Below are 13,365 nucleotides of genomic sequence, written 5' to 3'. Positions count from 1 at the left end.
TTTGCATGTTCCACCCCCATACAACCCCATCTAACATACAGGGCAGCCATTTTTGTTTACATTACATGTAAAACATAATGGCGATTATCTCAAGAATGCCTGAACGGATTTCCAATCGGATTTTTTTGTTTGAAAGCTGTGAACAAACTGCACAAATCCACTCCAATGCAATCCAGGATTGCATTGGATTTTTTAGAGCTCATTCTTCTCTGTTTTTTTCCCATGCATGAGGTGTGCAAGGTTTAATCATGGCTAAGTTGACGAAAATAAGGCTTCTAAAATGCTTGGTAGCCAATAGCTAACTTCAAGCTAACTTCATCCTCTTCCTGTACATGCACAAAGGAAAGTGTTCAGGCAAGTAGGGCTTGGGCTTGGGCTTGGGCTCCAGGGCTTGGGCATGCATTACCAGCATATCTCTATTATTCTCTGGTCACTGGGCGCCCTCTAGTGGTGATAGGCTGGCACTCAATGAGTTAAAGGAGTAGTTCACCCCCAAAATGACTTTTTTTCTATTGATTACTCATGCCATGGAGAGTAGAGTTCAATAATATTTTTAGTTTTTTGTCGCATTCCTAAGACAAAAATGTGATAACAATGAATTTACCCCCATTCATTTCGGATGGTGACCCGTTTCGAAACGGGTCACCATCCGGAATCAATGGGGGTAAATTTACTCAAATCAAATTTTTATCTTAAGGAATGTGACAAAAACCAAAAAATATTATTGAACTCTACTCTCCATGGCATGAGTAATCAATAGAAAAAAAGTCATTTTGGGGGTGAACTACTCCTTTAAGGCTTTTTTCCAGGCGGACTTAGGTCTAAATGCCATGGGTTAACCCATTCCCTGCGAACTTAAAATATGGATGTGCGCTAAAACTGCCGGGAAATAGCTATATTTTATTAACATGATAGGGTATAATTTCATTGTTTTCAAAGCCATGATGATAAACCACCACCAAAAAGACCACTAGAGTGCGCCATCGTAACATCGTAACACTAAACCACGTTTGAAGCAGATGCTATTGTAAACAGACGAGGCCTGTGTATTTTCCTGTCGGAAAATACACGTGACGCCGTCAGCAAACGTTTACATTTGTAAGTTATATTTTAATTGGATACTTTTTAAGTTTCTTTTTTTATTCAAGTTATTTTCGGAGACCGCTCGCTGTCAATGCACATGTCGCTGCAGTGTAGAGACGTCACGTTTCTGCGCCGTGCCTTGCCATACACGTTCTGTGGGGGAACCCTTTTTGGTGTATCACCTAACACGCTGTGCCACTATGGTCAGAGAGCGGCCCGGTGCTACGCTAAAACTCAGGCACCCATTGAATTCTGTGACCATGCACGGGCACACAAAATGGCGTTCAAAACACACTGTCGTTAGTTCTATCGTCTGTTTTAAGACTTTCTACGCGGATTTCATTTGTGTTAACGTAGCGTAAAGTAGCATGCCTTCACCCATGAACAATGGTGGCGTCTGTGGACTTTAAAAAAAAAAAAAAAAATCGCGACGTGGTAAATTATTTTAACGTGGACTCCAATGGAGGCGATGCGTCCGTGGGACCCCAGGACAATGACGTGAATGCGTCTCTAGGCAACGTGAACGCGTCTAAGATGCGGGACGCGCACGTAATGACGTCACTGTGAATACCCCCCACAGAAGCTGACATTCACACAACTTCAAGATCTCTGGAGTCCAGAGTCTGGACGAACAACATCTCACTTTTTGTATGTCACATCATTAAGTCCCAAAACCAAACAGCCAAAACATTTCCGCGTCTCCAGACAACATCGTCGCTGATTGGATTTTACCGAGGCAACCGTTCACGTTGCCCCGTTTGGCTCGTTCGTGCGTCGTCTCGTCTTTGCATTGACATCGTCTGTAATCGCCCCTGGTTGTGCTTGCATAACGACTTCAGACTAGGATTTGAGTCTAGGATGTACAGGCTATGCTACACACACACGTTTTTCTATGGCAAAACGCTGAGGAAAAAGGCTACAGACACATGCACAGCCACTCTATGGCAGGCTATGCTACACACACACGTTTTGCTATGGCAAAATGCTGAGGAAAAAGGCTACAGACACACGCACAGCCACTCTATGGAGCGGTTTACCACCGCTCAAAAAAGAAAATCAGATCTACAATCCCTCATAGAGTATTTGTTCAGTAACGGGAGGAGTCTCTCTGTCTCTCCAGCTCAACAGAAAATAAATGTTTAGGTCACAATACCAATTCTATATATAATATCAGAGAACCCATTCAGGATACAGATTAAACAAGCAGAATTGGAAGTGATGACAGAGAGAGATGAGCAGACAAAACTGGAGCTGGAATAATTGCGACCGTAGTTTAGTATGTGAACGGTCACAGCTCTAACACCTGACACATCACTGTGACATCACTGTGACATCAGTGATGTCAGATCTTCAGATCCTTAAGACATCTGGGGACGTCTTGAGGAAAAAGTGGCACGCGTCCACACACACACACACACACACACACACACACACACACACACACACACACACACACACACACACACACACACACACACACACACACACACACACACACACACACACACACACACAGAGCATGGTGTGACCTCTCTGACCTTGGCTTTCGCTGTGCTGACGGGCAGCTTGTCCAGAGAGACGGTCAGCGGGAAGACCACCTCATCAACCAGCACCACCGGCTGCTCCAGGGGAGCCTGCGAGGGGGAGAGGGAGAGAGAGAGAGGAGGACAGCAGGTCAGAGACAGAGCAACACCATACAGAGAAATGGAAAGAAATTAGAATAATAAGCAGTGGATAGATTTGCAGATTCGTTCTTCACTTTGGCTGACTTTTATGCAGAGTCAAAGTGTGATGTTTGAGAACGCTTCACTTAATGCGGCCCGCAGGTTAATATCGGAATGCTGATATATAATTGATTTCAGCTGTTACAATTCCAATCATGCAAACATGAGCCGCTTAAATTACTTCAGTCTATACAGGGTTCCCACACGTTTTTACCAATTAATTTCCAAAGCTTTTCCAAAACCTTTCCAGAATATTTAACCCAATTTCCAGGACTATATAACAATAATCGCTTACTCCTACGCGCAATGCCCAAAGACAGGTAGTGTATGCCAGTGGTTCTCAACCTTTTCAGGCTGCGACCCCCGAAATAATCATATTTTAACTGGGGACCCGGCACCCTGACGAGCACTAAGAGTTGAGGAATTATGTATATAACACGTTTCTATTGTGAAAATAGCAGATCTACATCCTCACAAGGCGTTGTGAGCATGTAGATCGGCTATTTTCACAATTTCTGTCTCTAATATTTGACAATTTGGCCAATGTTTAATTTGTCATTAACAAACAGGTATTAACAAAATCAATAACCAAAGACAATGCATAGCTATTTTTTACAGGACCCTTGATCAATTCCAAAACCTTTGCAGTACTGGAAAAATATTTTTCTAATTTCAACATATTTTCCCGGAATTTCATGACCGTGGGAACCCTGTCTATATTAGTAGCTTTATGACTAGTACTAGTCTTTTTTATGTCCAATGTATTTCTATTTATGTTCATAAAGTTAACTCACTTAGCGCAGAGCGACTTTCGGGGCGACTAACTAATGATGGCGTTTAGTGCCGAGCGACTCGGAGCGACTTTTATATAAAAGCATTGTTTAAGCTTTTAATTTGGGTTGATAGACGGAGCGGAACGGTTAGCTTACCTTCGACTAGCATACAGATGAAAACCGTGAAAAAAAAGGATACGATTATGACGTCACCTTTAAGCCATAGCTTCCTGTTTACGTAGGCCTCTGTTAGCCGCTAGGCTCAATGCAAACCATCCGACCCTCACGTAGCTTCACTAGGTCGGATTTTGATTCGGAAACTTTCTGTGTGGCATCTATATACGTTCCGATGCCCATACCAATGGCGGTTTGAGACGATCAAGCACGAATTGAGCAGTATTGAGCTCAAATGGCGGCCCGCGGCCTGTCCATTGAATGTCACTGGAGAGCATGTCATTGTACCATCCTGTTATGTCATGAACCTTGTTTTTTATTCTGACTTAACATGGGACCATGGAAAGTCTATGAGCTATGGCTCACTCTAGTGGTCATCTTGTGGCATCCGCAGGCACGTGTACCTGTTTAAGTAATGTGATTTTGGGGATTCAATATAGCTATTTCCTGGCGTTATAAGCGCAGATTCATATTGAAATCTGGCTCGCTCGGCGCTAAGTGTTTAACATAAGAACATAAAGGCATTTGAAATGAAATAAAAATTCTACTTTTCAGGATTCCAATTCAAACATAGCACAAAAAAACGTGTCACACTGCAACGCGTTTTGAGCTTGTAGATCGTCTATTTTTGCAATTTTTTTTACTGTATGCAGGCGTGAGTGTGACAATATAGTAGGGAGTATAGTATAGTAGGCTTAAATAGTGTGTGGCGCTCCAAAAAAATGCTTTAAATAATTATGTTGTCATGCCAATAGTGAGAGAAGGTGAAAGCACTGTTCATTAGTTGAACTAACAGACACAAAACTGTGTCTTAGGACTTTTGATATGTTGTTACCAACATATTTATGAAACAAAATGGTATCTGGCGCTGCCGTGAGCAATATCGGACGAGTACGAGTAGAGCAAATAGGCCGGTATCGGGGCTGTGATGTCTTGCCGTACTTTTTATTTCTGTTTTATCTATTAGTTTGGTCATTAACTCTCCTACTGCCAGATTATTTATTTATTTATTGGGTCTGGTGCCATCAAAAAGCGGCTTACCTTTGCGACGTTATAGTAGATAGATAGACATTTATTTATTTTATTATTATTTTTTTTTTGATTGTGCAATAGTGCACTTTGGTCTGCCAGGCAGCAGAGGGCGGCGTCATGCTGAGAATGAATGTGATTTGCCTGTTACGTGCATTCAGACCAGTCACTGGCCACAGAGCCTCACAGCCAGAGAAATCAACAAGGAAGTGAATTGGTCTCCGTTGATGTTAACGCATAATGGATTTTTTACACCATCACCGCGGAAAATGTGTTTACAGTACACGGCGGCGCGACCCCTCATCAGCTTCAACAAGGTAAATGAACGAACGCGAACGAGCGCCGTATTGGCGCGGAGGTCTCTTGGGAATTGGGGCGAACAGGAACGTCCAAAGCGGTATAAGAGTTAAGGTCCACAGAATGAGAGGCCTGCTCTGCCGGAAACATCGCGAAAAAATGTTATGGCCATTGGTATATTCACTGTCCCATCGACTTCACTATACAGGAAAAGAAAAATATTTTAAAAAGAAAATAGCATGTGAGGGGTCAAACTAGGGGTTCTTCATGATTCTGAATCCATTGCAAACATTTGTTTTGCATGAAAAACATTCCTAGGGCAAAATATCGGCCCCCCAAACCTGTGAAAAGTGAATATTTCTCATCACTTTTTAAAAATTTGGGGGGCCAAAATTTAGCCCAAGGAATGTTTTTCATGCAAAACAAATGCTTGCAATGGATTCAGAATCATGAAGAACCCCTAGTTTGACCCCTCACATGCTACTTAAAGCACATTTATTTGTTGTATTCTTTTCCTGTAGGCCCTATAGTGAAGTCGATGGGACAGTGAATATACTGTACAAATGGCCATAACCTTTTTTTTGCGATGTTTCCGGCAGAGCAGGCCTCTCATTCTGTGGACCTTAATGACCAAACTAATATATAAAACAGAAATAAAAAGTACGGCAGAACATCACATGTCCTCTCCCATTATCAGGGACTGGGTCCCTGACTACTACAATATAGCCCTCTCCATCATCCAAGTTGCCAGCCCCTGCCCTAGTGCATCAGTGTTAGAAACGACAGAAAAGAAGGTCCATGAAGATCTCCGTGGTAAGGCTTGATATTATATCGATTGCTGCGATAGGACATGGGTTCTCAACCTGTGGGTCGGTATCCCCTGGTGGGTCCCCACATGATGCCCAGGAAAGGTCGTTGTCATAGCGTCGCAATCATTTTAACCACTTGATCCACTTACGTTGGATATGGAATTCAGAATCATGAAGAACCCCTAGGATATGGAATATCCAACCGCAGATGTACAAGCTTGTACACCAGTCCTGCTATCTTTGAACGTTTTTTGAAAAACATAAAATGTTTAGAAAATGTTGAATAATTTAGATTAGTTTTCTTTCATTTTTTTTTTTTTACAAAAATCTTCTGACAAAACCAAATTTCCTGAAACAGGGGTCCGGGCCACACACTGCATCAATTGTCCTTCCTTCGCATGACAACGTTTGAGAACTAACTGGCGCATGAAATCCTGAAAACGAACAGTTCTGTACATGAGGTTTCCGCCCACAGACGATTAGGGATGGGACGATAAGCGGTATTATCGTTTATCGTGATAAAAAAACACTCACGATAATCGTATCGTGGAGATATAACATATTGTGATATCGTCCTCCGTCATGCACTGGGATCAATTCACCTTTTATCTGCAGAGCTGCATATCCGGTACCACTTAAACCCTCTATAATTGGTAAAAGGTACTTTTAATATACGTACTTGATACAGTCTTTTTTTCACTCTCTATGAAATGGCTTTGCCAAAAAATTGCCGATCTTCAAGCCTGTAGATCTGCTATTTTTTGGCAAATGTTCTGCTCCAGATTAATGGATTTTGATTATCGCGATAATATCGTAAACTGCGATTTCTTTTGCCACGATAATCGTGATATGAAATGTTCTTATGGTCCCATCCCTACAGACGATTAGTGCCAGCGAGCGAAAGAGCGAAAGAGCGAGAGTGTGAGAGAGAGAGAGAGAGAGAGAGAGAGAGAGAGAGAGAGAGAGAGAGAGAGAGAGAGAGAGAGAGAGAGGAACCAGGAGACCCAGACGCTGGCCCCGCTGAGAACAAACAATCCAAGGAGAGGAGAGGATCTGCAAGACAAACATCCTTTTCATTAGTCTCCTGCAGGGCAGCAGCCAGCCTGTGGCAGAGGTTAGACCAGCCTCAGAACTAAAGAACCAGAAAACAAAGCCCGCTAGAGGAGTAGGGATGGGACGTGATAAAAAACACTCACGATAATCGTATCATGGAGATTTAACTTATCGTGAAATTATCCTCTGTCATGCACCGGAATCAATTCACCTTTTATTTGCCGAGCTGCATATCCGGTACCATTTTGGTAAACAGACGTAGAAATAATGTACTTGATAGAGACTTTTTTTTCACTCTCTTTTTCAATCTCTTTGACAAAAAAACTGTCAATCTACAAGTTCACAACGACGCATTGTGAGCTTGTAGATCTGCTATTTTCTCAAGATTTGTATACAGTTTATACATTTGAAAATTGATTGATTCCAATACTTTTGTACTTTTACTCAAGGTAAATGTTGAATTCCAGACTTTTACTTCTGCATTGCAGTATTGACACTTTAACTACCAGTAAGACTCCCTAATCGGGAGATAAGCGACCGTAGGTGGCTTATCTCCACAAATAGGGCAAAAATTTGTTTTTCCAAAATCTTCCTGATCCATGTTGATGACATGAGTGTAGACATGCTGTGTAGTGATATTCGTGATTTTAGGGCAAAAACTGTAGGAGCAGTGTCCAAAAATGTTTTTTAAAAATCGGCCTGAAGGTGGCGCTAGAATAGGGCCATGTGAGAAATGAGGGGTGGGGTCTCCGCGTTGCCTTGGCGGACGAATAGGTACCGGCCCCGGCTCTCCCGGACGCTCCGAGCCCGAGTTAAGGCATTTTATGTGCGCTGCAGTGGCAGGGGGTCCTCCACTGGGGGCGCCACCACCTTTGCATCCGTTCTGGAGCACCAGGAGTCGGTGGTCCCCGGGAATTCCCCGTGAGCAGCCCCGTTGGGGTGGTCATTTGGTCATTTTTGCACATTTGGTCATTTTTTACATCTGGGGGTCCCCCAGGGACCTGGGGGTCCCTGGGGCTCCGGGGGTCCTTGGAGGTTGTAGTTTGGCAGGCAAGGAGTGTGTGTGTAAAATCTGGCATGGATGGGGTCAACGGGTGCGGAGATATAAGCAGGGAAAAAGTGTGACGTGTGACGTGTGAGCACATTTGGTCATTTTTTACATCTGGGGGTCCCCCAGGGACCTGGGGGTCCCTGGGGCTCCGGGGGTCCTTGGAGGTTGTAGTTTGGCAGTCAAGGAGTGTGTGTGCAAAATTTGGCATGGGTGGGGGCAACGGTTGTGGAGATATGAGCAGGGCAAAAGTGTGACTGACTCACTCACTGACAGACAGCCTGTGGAGGTTTTGGTAGTAAATGCGACCTACGGTCGCAATGAAGGTGGAAACATAGTGGCCCTCACCATCATCAAAGTTGCCCACCCCTGAGTTAGAGGGTTCAGTGTATTGCTCAAATACACTTCGACAGGAACAATGGGGGAGCCAGGGATTAGGGCTGTCACGATTATGACATTTTACATGGCGATTAATTGTCACTCAAATAATTGCGATTAACGATTTATGTTATGTATTTTTGTCGTTGACAATTACATTTCTGTTTGGCTTTTAGGCTTTGAAGTTGCACATAGCAATCATGACACGTAACTTAAATATACAAAGACACTACTGACATATTTGACAACTTTATACTTAATAACATTGATAGTGGAAATAGCCAATCTACGAGGCGATGCGACGCGTTGTGAGCTTGTAGATCTGCTATGTCCACTACTTTTTGAAAGTGTTTGTAACTATATTAACATTTCTAAACATGGAAACGATTATGACGATTATGCAAAATAATTGCGATTACCTCAAATAATAGACGATTATGTAATAATTGTGACAGCCCTGCCAGGGATCAAACTGGGAAACCCCAGGTCCGTTTCCAAAGCAGCCGCTCTACCTCCTGTGCCACTGCCACCTCCATTAAATTAAACTAACTATAGTGCAGAGTTACAACAAGAGACAATTGTTGTCCTCTCCACCACTGAACCAAGCATTTTACGATGGTGGAAAGGAAAAACTCCCCCTTACTGGAAAGAAACCTCAGGCAAAAGCAACCTCTAGGGTGGGCTGGGTGCCCATCTGCCTAGATCAGGGGTTTTCAAAGTGGGTGACGGGGCACCCTGGGGTGCCGTGATGCCAGTCCAGGGGTGCCGCGAGATAATTTGATAATATTTGAAATTCATCAATATCACTAAATCAATATCACTTGACTATGCTTAGTAAAACAGACCTGATTTGCACTGTACTTGCAAGTACAGTGCAAAAGAACTCATCATGATGAGTTCTTTTTCTATCTACGACAACTGCAACTCTCAATCACCCAAAATAGCCGATCTACAAGCTCACAACGTGTCACGTTGTGACGCGTTGTGAGCTTGTAGATCGGCTCTTTTTGGTGAACCTTCCCCCCAGAATAGGCATGCTGGGGTTCAAGTGGCGTCAAGTATAACGTTATTTTCAGTCAGTTCTGGATGGAAACGTATATTTCTCCAATACGATGTAAGATTCTAAAAAATAACAGTGTAACTCAGGGGTGCTGTGGATGAAAAGGTTATTTATAGGGGTGCCCTGAGTCAAAAAAGTTTGAAAACCCCTGGCCTAGATGCACCCCTGTCCTACATACTTTTATTGTGCGACAAATACTGCCTTGCAGCACCGCATTGTAAAGCGCATCTGTGTCAATAAGACCAAAAACGAAATGCACTAAATAAAGACAGCCCATGTGTTCAACTTCGGTGGTGCTGAAGAACAGAGAAAGCTGGTGGTTTCGTGGTTGTGTTTAAAACTGGTTACTGGCGTGCAAGTGACCATCCAATCACATGACACAGCGCTGTCGGTCTAAGGAACACACACTTCTACAAACCGTGGTTTGCTAAGAACAGCCTTTTGCCTCGATAGAACTCACAGATGTATGATAGAGACTGAAATTTCCCGTTACTAAAATATCTCAAAACACAGATTGAACACAACAAAAATAACTCAGGATTGTGTTGATCATGTCCCACACAACAATAATATAAGATCTGGCTGTCCGAGAGGTGAACTGGGCCCTTAAGATGAATTCAACATCTTTGGGTCCCTGCTTCATCTCCCTCTCAGCTAAGGGGTCCTTGGCATAAAAAAATAAATAAAATAAAAACGTTGAAGACCCCTGTCCTACAAACTTCATTGTACGACAGTTAGGGTTGGGTATCGTCGGCAATACTTTTAACCCATTTAGGCCTAATAACCTATAGTTAGGCCCAAATCAGAAATTAGCCTACAAAAACAAATATGTTGATACATACTGTACATGTACTGTAAGCCCCCTCCCATACACTAAAATGTGTACCCGGCCTGAATGGGTTAATGGTATCGATTCACTGACGTCGATACTATCGAGTATCGGTTCACATAAAAACGAACAATACCTTGTTTCGATACTTTTGAATGCACCCCTTGCCGGTCACATCTGTAACAGTTGGGCTACTGAAAGTTTAATGACTGCTTTAGTAGGCTACACTCGTTACTGTGAAAATAGCCGAGAATAGCCTATAATGTTTATTATTATGATAATGATCCAACGTCTATAAAATAGCCCATAGAAAAAGGCAAATAATAATTATAATAATAATAATAAATAAAAAGTATCGAAAATGGTATCGAAAAAGGTATCGTATCGATTCCCAGGTATCGAAAAATGTATCGTATCGATTAAAAAGTGAATGATACCCATCCCTAACGACAGTTGTAAAGAACATCTGTGTGGCCCAAAAACAAAGCACAATATAAAGGCAGCCCATGTGTTCAACTTCAGTGGTCAAGCAGTGCTGAAGAACAGAGAAAGCTGGTGGTTTGTGGTTGTGTTTAAAACTGGCTACTGGTGCTTAAGTGACCCTCCAATTACATGACACAGCGCTGTCTGTCTAAGGAACACAAACCGTGGTTTACTAAGAAAAGGCCTTTTGCCTCGATATAACTCTCACATAGGGATGGGGCGTTAAGCAATATTATCGTTTATCGTGATAAAAAAACACTCATGATAATCGTATTGTGGAGATTTAATTTATCGTGATATTGTCCTCCATCATGCACTGGGATCAATTCACCTTTTATGTGCCGAGCTGCATATCCGGTACCACTTAAACCCTCTATAATTGGTAAAAGGTGCTTATAATATACATACTTGATACAGTCTTTTTTTCACTCTCTACCAAATCTCTTTGCCAAAAAATAGCCGATCTACAAGCTCACAACACGTCACAACGTGACGCGTTGTGGGCTTGTAGATCTGCAATTTTTTGGCAAATGTTCTGCCCCACCCAGCATAATGGATTTTCATTATGGTGATATCGTAAATCGCGAATAATCGTGATATGAAATTTTCATATTGTCCCATCCAATTACATGACACAGCGCGGTCTGTCTAAGGAACACAAACCGTACTTTATTTTTGCCTCGATATAACTCTCACAGATGTACTGAAAATGTCCCCATAATTTACCCCAAGTCCCTCTGCTCGCTACCAAAAATTTTTTTTCTGCCCTGGATCCAACTGTCCACGTAACGCCCCAGGTTGATCCGTGTGGTGGCTCGCATGGGTCCTCCGTAAAGTCCAGGTTGGCTGGTTCTGGTAGGAAAAAGGACCGCCACAATCTGGTCAAAGGGGCTGTTAAACGTAGGGAAGCGGAGGTTCACGCTTCCCACCGATCACAATCTAGATCATCCCCCCGTCCCACACAGAACAATACTCCATCTGAAGCCCCCCCTGCGCCACCCGTTCCAAAGCCCCCATCCACGGCAATCATCGGAGATAGCATTAGCCGGGCAGATAACAGAAATAATCGTTCACTTGCGGATACAAGCACCAAAATTGGCACACATACTCCTTAGGGATTGCTCTTTTCATAAAACCATCTGGCCAAATCAAATTTCAAGATGGCGGCCATTTTTCAAGATGGCCGCCATAAAATACCATAGACCTGTCCTATTTGAATGATCTTGGTGTCAAATCATACATTTTTCACTATGTAGAATCCAAATTTGGACCCATGGACTTACTCACTGGCTTCCTTGTACCATATATCAGTCCCGGAATCCTAATATTCTGCTAAATTAGAGGTTTGTGTTATGTCTGACTCGGATAAAATGGGTGGTAGTGTATATCTTAGTATTGTTAGAGGTTTATAGTGTGTATGTGTATGTGTGTGTGTGTGTGTGTGTGTGTGTGTGTGTGTGTGTGTGGGGGGGGGGGGGGGGGGGGGACAGAGCGGATTTCAATGCACAGCGGCTGACGCGGCTAAAATGCATGGTAGATATAATAGCGCCGTGGGATCACTCTTTGTCTAGTCTCTATTCTTCGACCTTTTCGACTTGGGTAACCCTGCCAGGAGTACAGGAGTACAAGACTCCTGCCGACATAGCTCTGGGGGTCATGGAGACACGCAAACTGCCTCACCACGATAAGGTGATGATCCCGTCGAGGCAGGAGGTAGTTTTTTTTTTGTCTTTTCTTTTTTTTTTCTAGGGCCTAGGCAGTATAGTACAATAGTATAGTAGGCCTATACTACAACGCTTCTAAACCTCGCACCTGCAGCTGCACAGTGCCGTGCAGGTCAGACCAAAGTGGTAGCATTTGCATCGACTGCAGCATTCCAACTTGCATCCACACTTGGTCAGCTGCTGGCAACTCTCTGCAATGGGTGGGAGCTCAGTCCAATCAATCTGCCACAGATCTCCTTTCTTGGTCCAGCCCCAGTTGTCAGGAGTCTGCATTTCTGGTTGACATACTGTTGACTGACTCCAGATGCAGGCCGCTTGATAGGAAGCGCGCTTCACATGTTGCTTCAGTGCTGCTTGCGTTGGAGGAATGGCTTCGTATGACCTCTGCTTCCGAGCAAACAAGTCCAACCTCGCATCATTGACACCTTCAGCTGTGCTGGATCGGTCGTACATCATGACCACAAACTTCTCCAAGGTTTTCAGGTCTTCATCATCCACTACAGGTGGGTAATGGCTGAGTTTGCTGAAGACACCAGAAGCCTCATCACAAACATTCCAGGTTTGCCACGCAGACTTCTTCCCCTTTACGCGGAATGCTGAAACAACATCGCAGCCAGTGAAGGCATGGAAGAAGAGCATCCCTTTGCTCTTTTCTGCAAGAGTGCAACACAGGTCATGAACAGAATCCACTTTAAGTTCTGTCTTTGGCCAAAGGCAACCCACTGCCCAGCCCTGAGGCTCATAGGGCAGGAGTCTATGTCCTGTTTCTGTGAGGCTGCTTGATGTACATTAAGTACCCCTAGTGGACATGATAATAGTTTGTCACAGGGACATACCCCAATCCAGCCTTTGATGCTGAGGTCATAGATTCAAGATGTATGACAAGGTCCATATATGGAGT

The 13,365-nt window shown here is 43.5% G+C and overlaps 1 protein-coding gene across 1 annotated transcript in view; it reads right to left on the bottom strand.

Moving 5' to 3' along the window:
* The window catches only part of LOC308298111 (trafficking protein particle complex subunit 14-like), a gene marked incomplete at both ends in the record, with an annotated part of 107,333 nt that overhangs the window by 80,546 nt on the left and 13,422 nt on the right, over positions 1 to 13,365 (bottom strand). Inside the window, one exon of the mRNA XM_080741668.1 lies at positions 2,622 to 2,717. Coding sequence (XP_080597794.1) covers positions 2,622 to 2,717 — 96 coding nt within the window. The remainder of the gene's footprint in view (positions 1 to 2,621; positions 2,718 to 13,365) is intronic.

The sequence above is a fragment of the Nannobrachium achirus genome, assembly GCF_963921795.1.
Source record: "Nannobrachium achirus genome assembly, chromosome: 14".
Lineage (NCBI taxonomy): Eukaryota > Metazoa > Chordata > Actinopteri > Myctophiformes > Myctophidae > Nannobrachium > Nannobrachium achirus.
Note: the sequence above shows the minus strand (reverse complement) of the source record. Positions and strands in the feature narration are given on the sequence as shown.